Source organism: Peromyscus californicus, unplaced genomic scaffold (assembly GCF_007827085.1).
Source record: "Peromyscus californicus insignis strain IS unplaced genomic scaffold, ASM782708v3 Scaffold_8__1_contigs__length_139910024, whole genome shotgun sequence".
NCBI classification, from domain to species: Eukaryota; Metazoa; Chordata; class Mammalia; order Rodentia; family Cricetidae; genus Peromyscus; species Peromyscus californicus.
In genome coordinates, this window is record NW_026294606.1 from 82,688,310 (window position 1) to 82,707,611 (window position 19,302).

The 19,302-nt window shown below is 46.8% G+C and overlaps 1 protein-coding gene across 21 annotated transcripts in view; it reads right to left on the minus strand.

Annotated features, from left to right (window-relative positions):
* Pard3 (par-3 family cell polarity regulator) overlaps positions 1-19,302 on the minus strand; it is a 559,894-nt gene that overhangs the window by 165,719 nt on the left and 374,873 nt on the right. For 18 of the 21 annotated variants that reach the window (XM_052726921.1, XM_052726930.1, XM_052726931.1 and 15 more), the window contains one exon: positions 18,734-18,959. In XM_052726921.1, the coding sequence (XP_052582881.1) occupies positions 18,734-18,959 (226 nt within the window). Of the gene's footprint in view, positions 1-12,060; positions 12,350-18,733; positions 18,960-19,302 lie in introns of those variants that run through there. The other 3 variants (XM_052726925.1, XM_052726924.1, XM_052726923.1) reach the window with 2 other exon arrangements.

Consider the following 19,302-nt stretch of genomic DNA (forward strand, 5'->3'; position numbering starts at 1 on the left):
CACCTGTAATTCGACACTGGAGAAGTGTCGACAGGAGGAATCTGGGATTTGCTGGCCAGACATTTTAGCTAAATCTGTGCACTTCAACCCAAATGATATTCTATCTCAAAAAATGAAAGTGAAGAACAATTGAACAAAAAGCCTGAGGTCAGCATCTGGGCCTCATGACATGCACACCTGCACACAAACACATACACACACGGGTACCACTTGCACACGCAAAAAAATGCAACAGAAAAGAAACATGAGCTCTGGAGCCAGAGTCCTGGGTCTTCCCACCCTGCTTGCTCTATTATATGAAGTCATGTGACTACAGGGACATGATCGACTGCCCGTCCTCATGGGTTACTGTCAGGGCTACAAGAAATGAACATTGCGATAAGTGCTCAGTAAATATTAACTATTTAGATCATTGCTGCTATTAACTCCATTTCATAGAACCTGATGACTGAGACTGAAGAGCCTTAGAAGGCTGACTTAGCTTCCTCCCCTTCCCTCTTCTTACTGCTGAGAATGCTGAGGAGATGGCCAGAGCCGTGACGGCATGATAATACTGAGGACAGAAACATATGGACAGACGTTCATTTACAGCAGCAGCATCCAGCGCAGCAGAGTGTAAAGAGACAGGCGGACTGTTAACAAAAGAGTGAACACATGCCATGGAATATTACTTATACTTGAAAGGAGGGAAATTCTGATGCACAGTAAATAGAGATAAAATCTGGGGGACATCATATACCATGTGACATCAACCGGGGAAAGAGAGAAAAGGTGGATGATGCCCTTTCTGTGAGGGACTTTGAGGGTCAGATTCACAGAGCGTAGGAGAGGAGAGCACTCAGGAGCCACGGTTTAATAGGTTTAGAATGCCAGTTGTGCAGGATGATGGAGCTCTGGGGATGGAAGGTACATGACGGAGTACCCACTGAACTGTACACCAAAATGGTCAAGCTAGTAAACATTACACTCTACATATTTTACGGCAACTTAAAGATAACAGAACACGGGCTGGGATTACAGTTCAGTTGGTCGAGTGCTTGCCTAGCATGCATAAAGCCCATTTCCATACCCCTGCAATGCATATAACCAGGCATAGTGGTGCATATCCCATAATCCCAGCACTTGGGAAATGGAGGCAGGAGGATCAGAAGTTCCAGGTTGTCATGAGCTACATACCAAATCCTAGGCTACTCTGTGCTGCAGGAGACCCCGTCTTAAAAAATCAAATAACAACATTAATGACAAAATTATAGTAATAAAATATGTATTAGAGATGATTGAATAAAAAGGGGCTAGACAACCAAGCTCTCACCCAGGCTTGTTCAAAGCAGTTATCTGGGCCTGTGCTGCAGCCACAGAAATGCTGTCTTGAAGACAGAAGATGGGGCATGCTCTGTTTCACATGTGCTGCTCTGCTTCAAGGGGGATAGATAGCCCTTCTCTACGACCCCTATGCACACACCCCATCTTCAGGTCACACCACCTTCAGGCGGCCCCCACAGTTCCTGACAACCAATTTCTCCCTAAAAAGCCAATCCTGACATGGTCCGAAAAAGACTTTTGGTTTAAGACTCAAAAATGCTTTTCATTTTCTCCTCATTGTTTCGGCTGTGGTTTGGGGCTTCTCTAGCTGCTGAGGGCCAGGGGAGACACCCCATCCTTCTAGGATGCTGCTGTGCTTTCTCCATAGTTAACTGCTGTCCCTCACTCATGTAGCTGGAAGGATGGAGATTCTTCTCAAGCAAGAAGGTTCTTTCCATAGTTACTTGTGATACATGGAAACCAAGTGGAAATGCTGCTTACAGAAGCATTACTTCTTATGGAAAGGGGGGGGGAGGGTTGGAGAGATGCTCCCTGGTAAGAACACTCACTGCTCTTCCAGAAGACCCGAGTTAAATCTCACCAGATCATAACCAACTGTCATCCCAGCTCCCCGGGATCAGAGACCCTCTTTTCACTTGCCATACATTTCCCCACACACATGAATAAAAATAAAAACAAAATCTCAAAATTTAGTCTAAATAAGAAAGTATTCAATCTAAAAAAGAATTATAAATGTTTCTTCTCACAACAAAAATTATGGCTGAAAGTGTTTTTTTTTTTTTTTTGAGGGGTTTCTTTTTGAGTCTAACTAACAGGGGGCTACATAGAAAAGAAGAGAATAGGACTCTGGGAATGAAAGATATTGAGATCACAGGTGAAGCCACAGTAGATGGTAGTACATGATAAAAAAGTTTCATATAAATAAACTTATATATGTGGACTGGGGATATATCTCTGTTGATAGAATGCCTGCCTAGCATTTGATCCCAACCACCACAAGAGAAAGAGGAAGAGAAGGAAAGAGGCAGGTGGACAGGGCAAGGGAGAGAGGCAGAGGAATGGGGGGGGGCAGAGAATGAATAAACAAAGCTAGTGCTATTTGTTTGACCTAGTACCTTTCTCAGTGATTAAATATGAGGAAAGTTTAGAGGCAGGTACCCCACAAGACCTCTGGGAAGGCTATGTATCGATGATACTGACTCCCAACACATGATAAAAAAGAAACCCAGTTAAGCAGGTGAGAACTCGTCTCTCTGCTCAGGTAAGACACAAACCACAGGCAGCAAGAAACCCTAATTCACTGTTCCTGCAAGTTGTACTTTGGGAATACTTGACTTAAAAACAAGCCCTGCAACCCGAATCCTATAATCTACTGCTGCTATCCCTGGGATGACCGGCTTGAGATCCCACCTCGAAAACAAAATGGACTAGGAATATAACAACAGCAGCAGTGGCCAGCATCTACCTAACCTCCGATGAGAAACAGGAACTGGCTTCTGATTCAGAGCCATCTGTGTGGCAGGAAGCACTGGCTGTCCTGCCTCAGGACTGAGGAAAGCAATGAATGCCCAGAGATTGGCATGCAAAGCTAAATACTGAGGTGGAATCCCACCAGGCACTCTACCTTCCTCTACTGCTGCATATCCAGCACGACCAGAGAGTGTCAAGGGGCAATGGGTATGATGCTTTGAGAAATTTACTTTGGCAATTGTGTGTGTTTCACATACAACAGGCAGCGAGGTTGAGTGTATTCATTACTAAGAATGATGATAAAAACACTGGAATCCCACCAAGGCAAAACACTCAATTCAGTTCTTCAGTCATTTTCTGAAACTAGACAGACTTGACGGTCTAGGCTAGACCCTTCTGCTTAAGCTCCCAGGACAGAGTCCATACCACCCTTTCACACAGCCCACTGGAGTGGAGCCCACTCCATGAGGCCAGCACCTGATCAGTAGTGATCTGTACTGAAGCCTAAGACTGTGCCTAGGATAGAGTTGGCCCTGTTTAAATGTCGCTGAAAGTGAAACCTAGGGCTGTGTCTCATAATTATTCAAGATTGTGGATGTTAGGCTGAGGCTTAGGAAAAGAGCCACATTCACCTGCTCCCCATCAGAAACCATTCCCACCAGATGAGGGTGAAATGCTCAGAATTTCTTTGGACTGCCTCCGAGACTTGTTTGTAGAAGGAGGGCTGGGCTTTATGTGAACTCATCTATCTACTGTGTTAATTTCTAAGTCATCTTAACAGGACGGCTGGTAGGGAGTGGTGTGAGAGGAGCTTGGATGTGGCGAGGGACAGGAGGCATTCTCTTTAGCAGCAGTATCCTGCATGAGGTACGAAACCCTGTGGCAGGAACTTGGGGACAGTGCTGGCTCAGGCCACACCAGCTTCCTTCACCTGAATGAGCTAAAGCAGGGACTGACTAGTTACAGCAGAGCAGTAAAAGTTAATCTTTAACGGGCACTCATCAGGAAGTGCTGACGTGCAGTGGTTCCTGCTCAGTGGTACGGCTGTTCATTTGCAAGCCCACACCCCCTGGGAGGGGAAGCCTAACCAAGCCTAACCAGAGAGTGATCACCCTTTCTTCAGTGTGGCCAGGGCAGCTCAGAGGCAGCCGAGTGTGCCTGCATACATGGCACCCTCTACTTTAAATCTGTGCTCCAAGCGATGTCAGGAGCTGCCGTGATGCTCCAGGAAAGCATCACAGAAGAACTAGGGGTGGGGTGTGCCTCTGCTGGTGAAGGGCTTTCCAAGCAGGAACAAAGCCCTGGGGCTGAGCCTCAGTACTCAACAGAACCAGGTGTGCTGGCTGGTACACGCCCAGAACCCCAGTACTCCAGAGGTACTGGCATTTGGCTCAGAAGTTCAAAGTCCTAGGCTACGTAATGAGTTTGAGGTCAGCTGGGCTACTGGAACCCTGCCTCAAACAAACAAGAACAAAAATGAGTAGGAAGACCTCAGTCCTTTCAGCACCCATGACAGGTTGTCTAATGAGTAACTGTGTCAAAATCAGCCCTCTGAAAAAGACAGGTGATGTCATCTTTGTGATTAAAAACCAGGAAAAAGGCTTTGGGGCATGTGGTCCAGCATATGTATACCAAGTACAAGGCCATTCCAGAACTGACCCTAAAACTTTTTTTTCCCCGTTTGAGGAAAAAAAAAAAAAACTGTGAAATTCTTGGGGTTGAAAAGTTCACCTTGAGATGTGGTTCCTATCCGTTATGAGTGGGAAATGACTAAGAGCTGCTGCATAAGGAGACAGTGGCTGGAGACAGAACCAGGGCCTCACACATGCTGGGAAAATGCTCCAGCACTGAGCCACAGCCCTGGACCCCAAAGGCTAGAATGGAAGATCCCAGAGAGAACCAAGGGAGAAGACGAGTTGCTGAGCCCAGCACCTTGTTCGGGGCCAGAGCCTAAGAGGAGCACTGTGGTCTCCTGCACAGTCAGCAGCAGTTGGGCAGCCACAGAGACAGCCAAGGTAGAATTCTCCCCAGAGGGAGGAGTGCAGACAGGTTCTGAGGAGGCGAGGATGACTGCACACTTGCTTTAATAGCAGAGTGGAGAATGGGCAGAGGCGGAGCGTGGTCTGAGGTACAAGAAGGTGCTTGTAAGGAATGGGGAAAGGGCAGGGAGAAGCAAAGCATCACTTGAGCCAGAGCGCTGGGGGACGATCCTGAACAGTGGAGGACAATGAGCAAGCAGGCTCATCAGTGAAGGGACTCTGCTGTCACACCAAGTACAGTCACTTAGGAAAGGAGGTACGTACAGGTGGCAATGTTCGATTCAGGAACAAAACCCTTAAGGTTCATTTGGAGGATGGGCCGGGGAAATGTAGCCAAACAGGGGTGTGCTTGCCTGACAAGCAGGAAGCCTTGGAACCTATCCCGGGGATCGCTACAAAGGACATGGAAGGGCAAAGAAAGGGGTAATTGGAGGGTAATAAAAGAACTGGGGAGGCACTAAAATAACAGTACAGAAATCAGGCAGAAATAGAAACTACTCAACGGTCAGGACCAAAGGGCACACACCTCTGTATCTCAGAGCTAGCAACAGGAATGTGTGCTGCTGCCAACACACACGACAGCAGTGTGTGGCACTGGGGTGGATTTCACGACAGTTGTAGCCCAAGCACAGGCCCGGCAGCATGGTCCCCAAAGGGGACAAAGAGGCCGGCCAGCTTGGCACCTGGCTCAGGGATTTGCCCCCAGGGCAGCATGCCGGATTTCAGCGTGGCTTTACCCTCACTTCACAGCATGAGCTGGCAGGTCAGGTCACTTCGTTCAACCTGGGTGTTGTTAGTCTCTTTGTCCATAAAATACAGCTAAAAATAGCACCTTCCAGGGTTATGGTGAGGATTAAATGGATTGGGGAAAGTAATGTTCTCAGCAGATGTACACCAGCTTCAGCTTTCAAAGAGGACTGCCAAATGCCCGCCGCCGCAGGCTGTGCAAAGAACCATTTTCCCGTAGTAAAGAAGTCACGGCCTGCATTTCCACAAAGCCAACAATGGGGGTCCTGGAGTGAGGATGACAACGGACAGCACCATGATGAGTGGGGTACAGTAAGGAGGGGTGTCTACCGTCAACGCCACCCACCTCAACCTTCTGTCGCTAAGTAGACCCGGAATATGAAACTGTCTTTCTTTTCTTGAGATAAGGTCTCCAGGGGGTTCATGTATCGTAGGATGACTTTGAACTTCTGATCCTTCTGCCTTCGCAACCCCGGTAATGGATCTGTAAGTGTACCATCATGCTCAGTCTATGCAATGTGGGCCCAGTGAGCCACATCCCCAGGTCTCCTTAAGTTTTTTTTTCAAAGACTGAAAATTGTTACATAAGGAGAGATAGGGAGCCTGGGGGTGGGGAGCAGTTAATTACAATATAAGTATTATAAATATTATGGAAAGAGAGACTAAGGAGGTGTGGCTGTCATCACCCTGTCAAACCACACCTCATTTAGGAGTGCCAGAAGATGCTGGGCTGCAGGAGGGGGCTAGGTCCCAGCTGAGTCCACACAGCAGCAGCAGCATGTGTATTCCAGGTTGGTCTGCAGGAGAATGAGACAGCTCTAGAGCGCCCCCTGTTGTTGAGGTACATGTGTCTGCACTTGTGGACTGCCCTCCAGAGGGAAAGAGGCCTGATACCAACGGATTCCTCAATGGCTGGCTGCCCATACCCTTTGAGCAAGGGTTCTTGGATTCTTTAAGGGGAGGATCCTACCCTATCTTCTGAGTTCCGATGCTTTGAATCTTAGAAAGACCCTCATATGGCAAATGCAGCATTAACACCACGCTTGAATTGATCAACTCTACAGCATAGGACCCTCAGACCTGGGGAGCTGCGCACAGCCCAACAAGTGGGAAGGAGCACGCCTAGGACACCTTCTGTTAAGGCTGCTGTACTGGAGAACACATATATCACCAGGGTTACTGATAGCAGAGACAACATGTGGTAGACCTACAGAGCACGGGGAGAACATCCTGTACGGTATCTGCTCAGTGCCAGCATGCACACGTGCAAGGTAGGTCTGGGCAGTGGCATCCTCTTTCAAAGTGGGGCACCAGCATTGCCACAAAGTGCGCACACAGTTCCTTCAGACAGGCGTGTCACTCTTGCCCTGTCGACTGCTTACTAAACAGGTCTCATTTGCTCAACACTTGCTGCCACTGTCTGGATTTAAAAGAAGCCAAACCACCCCCACCACGTGGTGAGGGAGACGGGTGTAGGTTTCTAGGAAGTTTCTAGGAATCACTGGCCAGGGGAAGGGAGACACGGCAGAGGGAATTCTGGGAAGCCAGCCAAAAGGGAGGGTCTCCCAAGGCCATCATCATCCTGTGGGCAAGGAGTGCCTGGTAACTTAGCCCAGCTGAGGACTGCAGCAGGAAGTGCCACCCCTCTCATCTGTGATGTGCACTGGGATTCTGACGTCAGTGACTGTATTTCTGCCAGGTCATGGTCCTGGAATGATCCTGCTCAGAAGGCTACCCTTTATGGCCTAGGGTGTAAAAGTCCACTTAGAGTTAATGACCCGGGAACCAGAGGTATGTTTATACTGGCTTCTGGACCAATGTTTGATGGCTCCTCTGAGGTGATGCTATGGCCAGGCACTCCCAACAGTCCCAGAGAGCCAGGTGGGGCTGCCCAGAAGCTGTGGACGAGGCCTTGGACAGAGATGGAAGTCAAGGAGTGGGTTATTCACGCCGTTCCTGTTAGAAATCCTAGGTTCTGACGGCACCAGTCTGCCAAGGATACAGCGGGCAAAGAAGCTCACATTCCCTGCCATTGTCAAGTTTAACCCAAGTCAGTAGATAGGTCATGGTAGGCCACAGCCAGCGAGGAGGAGAAAAGATGCATCATAACAGAAGTGTGGCAGGAAGTGCCAATGTAGCAGAGCGTAGTTTGCTGCAGTTATAGATCCACCACCCTGAAAAGCAAGAGTGAGTGTGTGTGTGTGTGTGTGTGTGTGTGTGTGTGTGTGTGTGTGTGTACATGGGAGCTCTTAGGAAAGGATAATCCAGGTAGAGGGGTAAGAGGGGCAGGTTTTAGTGGCTAGGTGATGTCAGAGAAGAGGAAGCCAGCAACAGACGGCAGTCAGGGAAGTAGGGAAGGCCAGCAACACAGGCCATGCCTCTGGGGACAGTGACTAAGGTTTTCACTTGGAATTGGGTGACGTGGAAAGCTATGGGGAGGCTGCTGAATAGAGGAGGGACACACTACAGCTCTGCCTTCCAGCTGCACGGGCACACTGGCCAGCTGCCGCACAAACCAGGAAGGGCACAGGCTGCAGGCATTGGGCCAAAAGATCACAAATACTCGGGTCCTCTACTCCCATCCTCCTGCCCCAGAGGCACCTCCAGCCGCCATTCTGACTCTGGTCATTGACAGGCTGCCTTCTGTGGCCATAGTGGAAGCAGTACAGGCAATGAACTGTCGGGGTAATAGATGGGGGCTGGAGCAGACCGAATGGACTTCTGCACATTCTTAAGCCCGGTGTTTGATGGGAGGATTGCTGTCAAGGAGAGTCCTAAGGTTTTGGGGCTAATCAAGTGAAGAAGAGAACCAGTGTAGGGAAAGGGAAGAGGGAGATACACAGCTCTGTGGGCAGACAGAGGACCTTGCTGTCACCAGCCCATACCCAAATGTTAAAAAGGGCACTGCCCAACCAAAGCTCAAAGGAGATGCCCCAGCAAGAGGTCCAAACTTGGGAGTCCTCTGCCTAATCCAAAAACCTGCAAGCTCTGTTTCAGAAATCCCAGCTCTCTGTGCTACTGACAAAAGGAAGAAAGGAAGAAAACAGTATGGAGAAGGGGAGAGAGGACGGGTCCTGCAGAACCCCAGGACTAGAGGATTAGATGATATGGGATTAGGAAAAGCAAGAAGAGTGGGTAGAAAGCAGATGGGGCCAGCACAGGCTGGGAAGAGTGAGAGGAGAGCGAGGATGCGGAGTGGAGACTGCTGGGGGGTATGGCAGAGCAGGGTCGGACAGAGACTTAGTGAAAGGGTTCAAGGGAAAATGGAAGGGGTTCAGAATGGGGCTCATTCAGGAAAATGTTTGTCTGTCATTCACAAGGCTGTGCACTCCATCCCCAGCACCACATAAATGGGGCATGGTGGCACACACCTGTCATCCCAGCACTCAAGAGGTGGAGGCAGGAGGACCAGAATTTCAAGGTCATTCTTGGCTACACAGGGAGTTGGAGTCTAGCCTGGGCTACATAAGACTTGGATGGGTGTGTGGGAAAACGGAGACAGCAGTGTTTACTCTGAAGAGAAGCAAGGTGTTGGAAGGGGAGGTATAGCTGAGGGATTTTTCTCCGGCATGGAGGACAGCAGTAAAATATAGGACAGTGGGGGTGATCAGGCAGGGAAGATGCAGAAGAATAGAGAAAGGAGAAAGAACCGTGAGCACCAGAGCCCAGAGCAGGCTAACGAGGAACAGGGCAGCTCCAGGACTCTCAGAACCACTGAAAGCATGGGTGACTCCAGAACCCCAGAACAAAACAAACCCAAGTGTGACGACCAAGAGCAGGTCTCAGGGCTATTTAACTAGGATGGGAAATTCAACCTTTTGTTTCTAAATGGGCTATTATTAATCATACATCAGAAGAAAGCCCTATGCTGCTCAGTTATGCAGGACATCAGGCTTCTAGACAGTTCCTTAAAAGTACTTGGAAAGGACAAAACAATTACTTTATATAATAATTTGTGGCTTGAAAAAAACACAATTGGGAATAAAGTCTACTTGATCTATTCTATTAAATGGTAAAGATAAGGGCCTCCAATGGCATGGATAAAAGCACCACACTCATGTGAATGCCACAAAGCCTCTCTCTAGTCATCTTTCAATGGTGTGATAGCATTTATTTACCCCGCGTTATTAGAAAGTGAATAGTCACTAGCCTTCAATTTTCACGTCAATGGCAGGGAAAAGATTCCATTTTCTACAGCGTCTAGGACTGAAATTGACTTAGCATCTCGGAACTGTCAAAAATTCCTTTTACAGAAAGGTTTGCTGCATGGGGACTATGAAGCAGGTGTCACCCTCCTGATGGCAGACTTTCTATATTCACACGGTAGGTGTGCAGAGGACAGCAGCTGCCAGCTCTGTACCACCTCCCCGCTCCAGGCAGGCAGCATTGGGGCCGTCAACACCGTGGGTGTTAGAGAATGCCATTTAAACGTTCTGACGAGAAGAATGCCTGGAAAATACGGATCAGTGCCCTGAACTTACCATTGCTAACGGGCCAATCTAACACTTATTTTCCAGGGTTAAGAAACAGGAAACACTATTCTGATCTGAATTAAAGGCAGTACAGTCTAAGTCCTTCGGATTTACAGATTTAGAACTCAGCTCAAGAAAACCTCCCCACTTTGGGCAATTATAACACAAGGTTATTCTCTGTCATGGGGACAATAAAAATGAATAAACAAAAATACAATGAGAATTCTCTGTTTAGCTCTTTACCCAGAAGGACAAACATGGTATGTACTCACTCATAAGTGGATACTAGATATAAAGCAAAGAACAACCAGACTGAAACCCACAGATCCAGGGAGGATACATAGGAGGGGGGACCCTAGGATGACCGTGGCTTATAATAAATTTTGGTTTTACTCAATCACTGGGCAAGCTTCAGTGAAACATTTCACTATTAGGATAAGAATTTGTACTGTATCAAGCTGACAATAGAAAAAAAAAATAATAAAAAATTTAAAAATACAATGAAAAATACGTCTCTATTCTAGTTATTTCCAATTCAAGGCATCACTCCCTGTTTTGTTTACAGGGGCCATTTTGTAGATATATTTTCTGTTTTGTTATTTATTTTTTATTTTTTTGAGACAGGGGCTCACGTATCCCAGGCTGGTTCTGAGCTCACTATGTAAGCAAGGCTGACCTTAAACTCCTGAGTCCTGAACTTACAGGTGTGCACCACCACGCCAGGTTTATGAGGTGCTGGGGGTTGTGCCCAGGGCTTTGTGCATGCTAAGCAGGCACTCTACCAGCTGAACTAGACTCCCGTCCTGCACGAATGTGTTTTTAACTGCAGTCCTTAAATGTCCAGAGGAATGCACAGGCCACCATCTAATTCCACCAATGTGAAACTGGTCCCTTTTATCCATGTGGCAATTAGGCCTGTGCCCTAGAAGTCAGGCATTGTTGGTTTTTCAATGGCAATAGACCTGCACTAGCTGCTCCTTAGGTCCAGGTGAGGGTCTTCCTGGGTGAACTGGAGGCTATCTATACACTTCCACAGAGGCAGAGAGGTGCCATGGTCTTTCTCATCCAAACTGACTCCAGGCTAGCCTTTACTAAAGGGCTTCCATCAACACGATCATGCTCTTGGACATACAGTTCTCACCTTCTCAGGGAACAGAAGCAAGCCTCTGTGTCTGAGAGTTCTAGGGACAAGAACAATGGAGAGAGGAAGACTGATAGCTTCTGACAGGGCAGCCAGCTTCACCCTAAACAGGAGACAACTGGGCTCCACCACATGAACACAGCATGCTGGGCCAGGTAGCTCTCCCTAGAAACACTCCTGAGTGTGCCCTTCTTCATCTCATGCTCTCTACAATGCTGGGGACAGGTGGGTCTACTGTGGAGCACGGGGAGAAGCTGCCAATATTGCCACCCTAAAAGCTCTTCTCTTAGCTTTTTTGTCTGGACCTTTTAACCAGCTAAGGGACTGACCCCTGCCAAGAGGTCCCTTCAGCCCCAACCATTTGGTTACTGATCTTGGCACCTTTCTTTTCATCCCCAGGGGGCAGATGACTGCCATTCACACTCCTCAATCCAGTCCTGCTCCCCAACCCGGGCCAGGGTTCCCCCTTGCTGCTAAGCTTTGTGGGAGACTGAACTTGAGCCCTCTTAGCGGTACTTTATCTCAGAAGCAGTGACTCTAATATCCAATTGGTACCTGCTCATGACTTCTAAAGACACCAGGGCTATGTGCATCCACTAAGAAAAAGGGATAACTAAAAAACAAAATAAAGCAAAACAAAACTAAAACACCTGAGAGGGGAAGGAAAAAAACAAACAAACAAACAAATCTCTGCCTTCTGAAGCAGCAAGTTAAACCCCCAAGCATGAAATCAGTATCAAAAGTTCCAAATTGACTATAATAGAAATCACTAAAGCATCCAAACTGATGGCATAAACAAAACTCGTCAACAGCCACTAAGAATTCATTGAAAGTAAATTTATTGTTTGATTCTTTGAGGCACATTTCGTGTATCCCAGGCTGGCCTCGAACTCACTATGTAGTGGAGGACGACCTTGAACTTCTGATCCTCCCGCCTTCACGTCCCAGGTGCTGGGAGTACAGGCATGCGCCACCACACCCAGTTTTTAGGGTTCTGGGGATTGAGCCCAGGGCTCTGTGCACACAAGGCAGGCACTCTAGACTGAGGCCCAGCCCAGCCACCACGCTTCTAAAAGACAAATGTGCAACGTGTGCTGCTCAAGACAGTTTGAATCTGGGATGCTGTTCATCTCTTCTCCGGCTTCAGTTTGGCCAGGCTGGATGAGAAACACGTACAGACAAGGTTAGTAAGCACAGCGAGGGGGCCGCCACATACACCGCTCTTCCCTGGAAGCCCAACATGGCCCGTCCACACCACACCAAGGAGGGTCCAGGTCGGTCCCTACGATCCTAAATGATGGGTTTTCTAAGAGCAAGCTCTAGCCGTGTGTCTGATGTCACCCAGACAACATCTCAAACCTGGTTATCTATGCTCTCTTCCGGACCCAAGTCAAGCAATGTCACAAGTTCTGGGTGATGGTTTTAACTGTAACTGGAAGATTCAATTTTAGTAAAATTGCAGCATTAGTGAGATGGCTCCGTGAGGAAAAGTGCTTGCTGCCAATCCTATTGACCTGAATTACATCCCCAGGACTCACAGAGAGAGAACTGACTCTCACAAGGTGTCCTCTGACTTCCACACATGAGCCATTGCATGCATGTCCACACACACACACACACACACACACACACACACACACACACACACACACACACACACGCGCATATACAAAATAAATTTTTAAAAATTTAAAGAAAGATTGAAGTGTTACTTTTGTTCTTGTTTCCCACAGTGACATATGTTCACTGACATAAATCTCACCTGGGCATGGTGGCACACACCTGCCATCCCAGCACTGGAAAAGCAGAAGCAGGAAGCAGAGGAGGTTTGCAAGTTCAAGGCCAACCTAGGCCTCATAGCAAGATCCTTTCTTACAAAACAAACAAGGGTCCAGGAACATGGGTCAATGGGTAAAGGTCCTTCCATATAAGCTCAGCACCCATGTAAAAAGCTGGTCTTGGCTGCACAAGCCAATAATCCTAATGCTGAGGAAGGGAAGAAATGAGGATCTTGGGCCTCCACTTAACAGTCAGTCCAGTTAAAACAGCAAGCTCCTAGTCCCAGTAAGAGACTCTGTCTCAATATGGATATTGAAACAATAATGTAGAGAAACTATTGAAGAAGACACTCAATGCTGACCATTTGGTTCTGTATGCACACACACAGCCCCCCCCATTTTCACACACACACACACACACACACACACACACACACACACACACACACACCCCACATGCATATAACCACCAAAGCCTACCTACACACCCATGCAAAATAAACAAATAGCACAAAAAGTAATAACATGGAGACATGTATAGTCAGGTCATTGGGAAGAACCTTCAGTTGGGGACAGCTGTGGTCTACAATAGTCAAATGACAATGGATCCAGTTTTCCAACAAAGCATACCAAACAGATAAAAGGGCAACAACATCCCTTAATTATTAATATCTGAAAGACAGGATTTCATTATCTTGATGATAATATCATTGTCAAGATGGAGACCAAGGCCGAAACATTGTTCAAAATGCTGCTGCCGCCCCTATAGGTGCGGTGAAACTCATTGGCCAATACCTCTCTCCTCATTCCTTCTACAGTGAAACCACAGGAAGCAGCGGAGTTCTCAGGAATGTTTTATAGTCTGGCATCTGAGAATCCAACCTTCGCCTCCTCTAAACTTCAAACCTCCCCTGGTATGGGCACTTCGCACACAGGACACAGGACACAGGACAATTTCATTCAGGCACCCCGCTTACCTGCTTGGGTCTCTCACATACAAATCTACCTGTATTAAGGTGGGTATGCCAAAGAAGATGCCATGTAATATGAGAAGCTAACACAAACACAAGGCACTCTGCATTCACTACTGGAGTCTTTATCAATTTAAATTAGTGACTTAAAACTAGCACAAGGCAGCTAGCTTTCATACGCCACAAACTCTCTAACTGGCAAACTGAAGAGGGATTCATATGAGCTATTTGTCAACACTTAAAGCATATTTGTGACCCTTCCAAATGAGAACTAGGAAGCCATATGGCGAGGATATGGCAGTGAATGAAGACCCATCATCCATTTTGTAAGTGGCTTCTTAAAATACAGTATCCTCTGATGTTTTGTTTTACTTTGTTTTTTTTCTTTGTTTGTTTGTTTTTGGTTTTGTTTTGTTTTGTTCTGAGATAAGGTCTCTCTCTATAGCCCTGCTGTCCTGGAACTCACTATGTAGAGGAGACTGGCTTCAAACTCACAGAGATCTGCCTGCCTCTTCCTCTCAAAGGCTGGGATTAACGGCATGTGCTACTATGCCTGGATCACTGTCCCTATGTTTGACCCACATTATATTTAATCAAAACTGGGGCTGGAGAGATGGCTCAGTGCTTGAGAGCACTGGCTGCTCCTCTAGAGAGCCCAAGTTCAATTCCTAGCACCCACAAAGCAGCTCACAACAGTCTATAACTCCAGTTCCAGGGGATCCTTTGCATCAGGCATGCATGTGGTGCACATATCTATGCATGTAGGCAAAATGTCCATACAAATCAAATTAAATCAAAAAATCTTTAAAAAATTGTCAGGCAACTCACATGGTAGGAAGAATACATGTATACATGCATGCGTGCGTGTGTGTGTGTGTGTGTGTGTGTGTGTGTGTGTGTGTGTGTGTGTGTATGTGTGTGTGTGTGTGTGTGTGTGTTCCTGGGTGCAGAGGAGAGCTATGAGTTTCCTCATTGTAAAAGAAAACTTACTATATCATTAATTAAACTGAACTGAGGACAAAAAAATGTCCAAGTAGCTACATCAAGTAAAAAGCTGGACTCCTGGGCTGGGGAGATAGCTTAGTGGGTACAGTGTTTGCTGTCTATGCAAATATACAGATCCCCAGAACCCATGGAAAGCCAGACAGAGTCATGTGCATCCACAAGCTCAGTGCACATCTGGCACAAGGGAGGCAGAGACAGGAGAATCCCAAGAAGCTCACGCACCAGATGGCTGGGCATGCGCAATGGTGAGTGACAGGAGACCCTGCCTCAAGCAAGAAAGTTGAAGACTGACACTCTGGATTGTCCTCTGACCTCCATGTGAACCCCCCCAAACCTAGCCTCCCAACCTCTAATCTTCCTGTTCTCTCAGCCTTTTCCTTTTGTTATCTAAACCACAAAACAGCAGAAAAACAATACACAGAGAGCCGCAGCTGCACTGTGCGTGAGTCCTGCATCGGCTACCCTATTGAACCTCTGAATGTCTGCAAACTTCAGGAAGAAAAGCACATACACACATTCTGACCTGATTTTTAAAAGTGCCATGGACTGCGCTGAGGGCATTGCATCCTTGCCTCACTCGAACAAAGAGAATGGAAGAAACTCATTTCAAGATTTTACTACATTCAAGATGGAGTTTAAGGAGTGCAGGGGGTGGGGAATACCAAAGAGCCAGAGGGTTGAGCAGTCTCCAATCCTCAATCCATCAGGCACAGAAGGCCATTGAAAATGCTTCAAAACTTAGAGTTGGATGGATGCCTCAGTGCTTAAGAGCACTTATTGCTTTTGCAGGGGACCTGGAGTTCAACTCCCAGTACCCACATGGTAGCTCAGAACTTTCTATATCTCCAGTTTTAGAGGATCCAGGAACCCTCTTCTGACCTCCATAGCACAGAGGGTGCACATACATACATGTAAGCAAAACAAAACACATAAAATGAATCTTTGAAAAAAAATCAATAAAATGTTTGAAAACTCTAATGAGGATCCACAAATTCTAATAACAGAGGGAAGGCAAGATAAGAGGACATGTTAGTGTACACTTGCATATGCATGAACACACACACACACACACACACACACACACACACACACACACACACACACAGCCTGTTTTATGATTATGTGAGTATAATCAAGAAAGAACTGAAGCAATAGTGTAGACTTAGAACTCATCCATGTTCCAGGCAGAAAAGACGCTGCAATCCTACCCAGAGACCACCTGTATTCTATGTGGAGTGAGACCACCTCTGTCTGGTGAGATTCCTTGGCCTCCCAACTGTATCCTCCCAAGAAGGTTGATTTGGAGCTGTGTGGTATGGCTGCCCACAAGCCACGCTGGACATTGCAAGAGCCGGGAGCACACAGCCTACAGACATGGCTACCGTTAGTCCTCTCCAAAGCAGGGATCATAGTATACATGAAAATAATTAGGAAGTGAGGAACTTGGAGCATTCATTACCTTTGATTTTTAAATGTAATTTGCTTTTAATAATGGTTGTACTGAAAAACTGTTCTGCACAGTTTCTGAAAGCTGGGCAATGTGGACTAACTCCACAAGCAGCTAATTCCAGGTGCCCACGAAAGTTGATGGGCCTGGGATTAACTGTCTTCCTAGCCAGTCTTAAACACTGGGAGAATGTGAACTCAGTTTCACAAAACCAAATCAAAACCTCTAGTGCCAGTATGTAGACTTTTGAATTTCCAAACGGGCCAACTTCTTTGTCACAGAGCTTCTCTCACTTCAAGCAAGCCGATGGGTTCAGAATGAGATGACAGGTCATGGAGTGCTTGCTAGGGTGCTCAGCAGAGAGGGCTGCTCCTCAGGGCTCATGGCCCCCTCCACTGAGCCATAGCAGGAAGCCCTAACCCCGAGCTGCAAGCTGCAGACAAAGGACGTTTATAATTGAGGTAGTCCTTCACGTTGGAACTTCATCTGTTATTTCTCCATTAAGAACAGAGCCTGGGGCAGGAGAGATGGCTCAGCAGTTAGGAGCACTAGCTGCTCTTCCAGAAGTCCTAAGTTCAATTCCCAGCAACCACATGGTAGCTCACAACCATCTACAGTGGGATCTGATGCCCTCTTCTGGCATAAAGGTGAACATTTACATAGAGCACTCATATACATAAAACAAACAAACAGATAAACCTTAAAAAGGAACAGAGCCTGGATGAACAGGGTGGATGCTGCTGATGAAGAAACATGAACATGCTGTTGTTAGTTTTCAGGAGGACTTCAGGGGAGAGCTGTAGGCTGAAGTGGACCACATGCCTGGGGCAGGTCTCCTCTACCTCTGCCTGTCTAACTAAGAAAGACAGTGCAGATTCCTCAAGATGTTACTGATAGGTGGCAGCCTCATTACTGTGTATTGCGTGGGTGCCAGATCATGAGCTGCCACTTGGCAGAAGTGGAACGAACCCCCTGCTTCCTGCAGTATCGCAGGAGCTGGAATCTAGTAGCAGTTAGAACAATTTCATCTTATAAATATGTATGGGCATGTGATATGCAATATAATGAAGAAAGATCAGGGAGAAAACAAGAGTCAGAAAGAGCAGCATATTAACAAGAAATACTTGCATGAAAAACTACGAGGACACCAAGGTCCTGGGGGTGGGAGGCAAACACACAGCTTTCTATATATTAAAGCCAAGGTCACCAACAAGCCAACAGGAGTCAATGTAAGTCTTCACTCCCATTCTTCCCCAGGCTTGACCCATCAGACATGCACAGAAGACACTGCTGTGAAGACTACAGACCATATCTGTAGCCTTCAGGGTGAGGTCAACCCAAGGACTATAAATCAAGAAATTCTAGGAAAGCAAAATCTCGTATTCACCTTTTAAAATTAAAGACAAATCAAAGGGAAGGGACTCACGATGCAGGATAACTCTATTTTGAAAAGTCAGAAGCTGCATGCACAGTACACTGTCAGGTTTAAACACTGCGCTGCTGTATGTAGCGCTTCATCTGTGAGGCATTCACCACCTCCATATTTAACATTACATACCCGAATCTTATAAATTCACCTAAGATGAACATGGATACAGATTCTGGTGCAACTTCTCAACAGTTTGGTCTTTTTATTGTATAGCAGCAATTTGTAAAAAATGATATGCTAAGTAATCCTAGAGTATAATTTAGGGACAAAACCAACTGTCAGGAAACAGCCAGAGACTACATCTAATGAAATCTTTACAGATTGAAGTAATAAGTATTAAATTAATCAACATAGCTTAATTGAAGCTCTATCTGTAACATTTTTTATTAGACTTGTTATTAATGAGCCTTTAAATGCTACAACTAACTTGAGCTCTGTGTTAAATTTAAATAATGAACCATTGTTCCCACACAAAAAGAACAAACAACACTTTAATAGGCTTTTTTCTCCATGGGCCTTTTGCAGGCAGAGGGAAGAAGAGAGAGTCCCTGTTTCCTTTCCACTGTTGTGTGGTTGGCAAGACACCACAATGAAGGCTGCTAAAATAGCTCAAAATAACCACCGTGAAATCGTTAAGAAAGTACAAATGCAGTAGCTAAGACCAGAAAGGAGATAAGAATTTCGGTTCACCTCAGACAGGTGCTTCCTGTCAACCTCAGTCACCTACAGTCATGTGCCACATCATATGAACGTCTACACCAAGTAGCAGGCTATAGCGACTGGGCCTCTGTCTCTGCACCCTGTGCTATCTGCACAGCACAGTGCCTGAGAAGGCACTTCTTGGAATACATCCCATTGCTGAGCAACTCGAGACTGCCCAGGGCTGCCCCTGCTTGTCTTAGAACACTTACCTGAACATATCTCCCAAGCCTTTGAGCATTCCCTTCTTGGCTTTCAACTTCTCCTTCCCCCGGTCTTTTTTCTTTTCTTTTCCTCCTTCGTCCTTTTTCCTGTCCGCCTTGTCCCTTTTCTCTGGGTTCCCGTTCATTTGTCTCTCCAGAGAGTAGGAAGGCTGATCGCTGGATGTGGACACAGACTCCCTCCCTGACCTTGAGCTTTCTTCTGTGTCTTCTTCCACTTGAAAGAGGGAGGGAAAGAAGAGAGGGAACATAGTGAGCCACAGCAACAAAGTAAGGCACTGAAGGGCACACGGGACCTCACTCTCCCCCAGTTTCTGCAGCAGAAGGGACCTCCCATCGACTGGGACCACGGGCAGAAACAGAAGGGACATGGGACCTGGTGATGTGGGTGCACAGGCACATCCCACATGGAGATGAGATGCAAACATGGGACTTTCACTGCACAGAGTCTGCACGGCAGGGACCCACAGACCCAGCAGGATGCTGTGCTCCACATTTGCAAAGTGAAAAGCAAAATAAGCAAACTGTTCCTCCTCTGTGCCACTTCCCCCTTAGTTAAA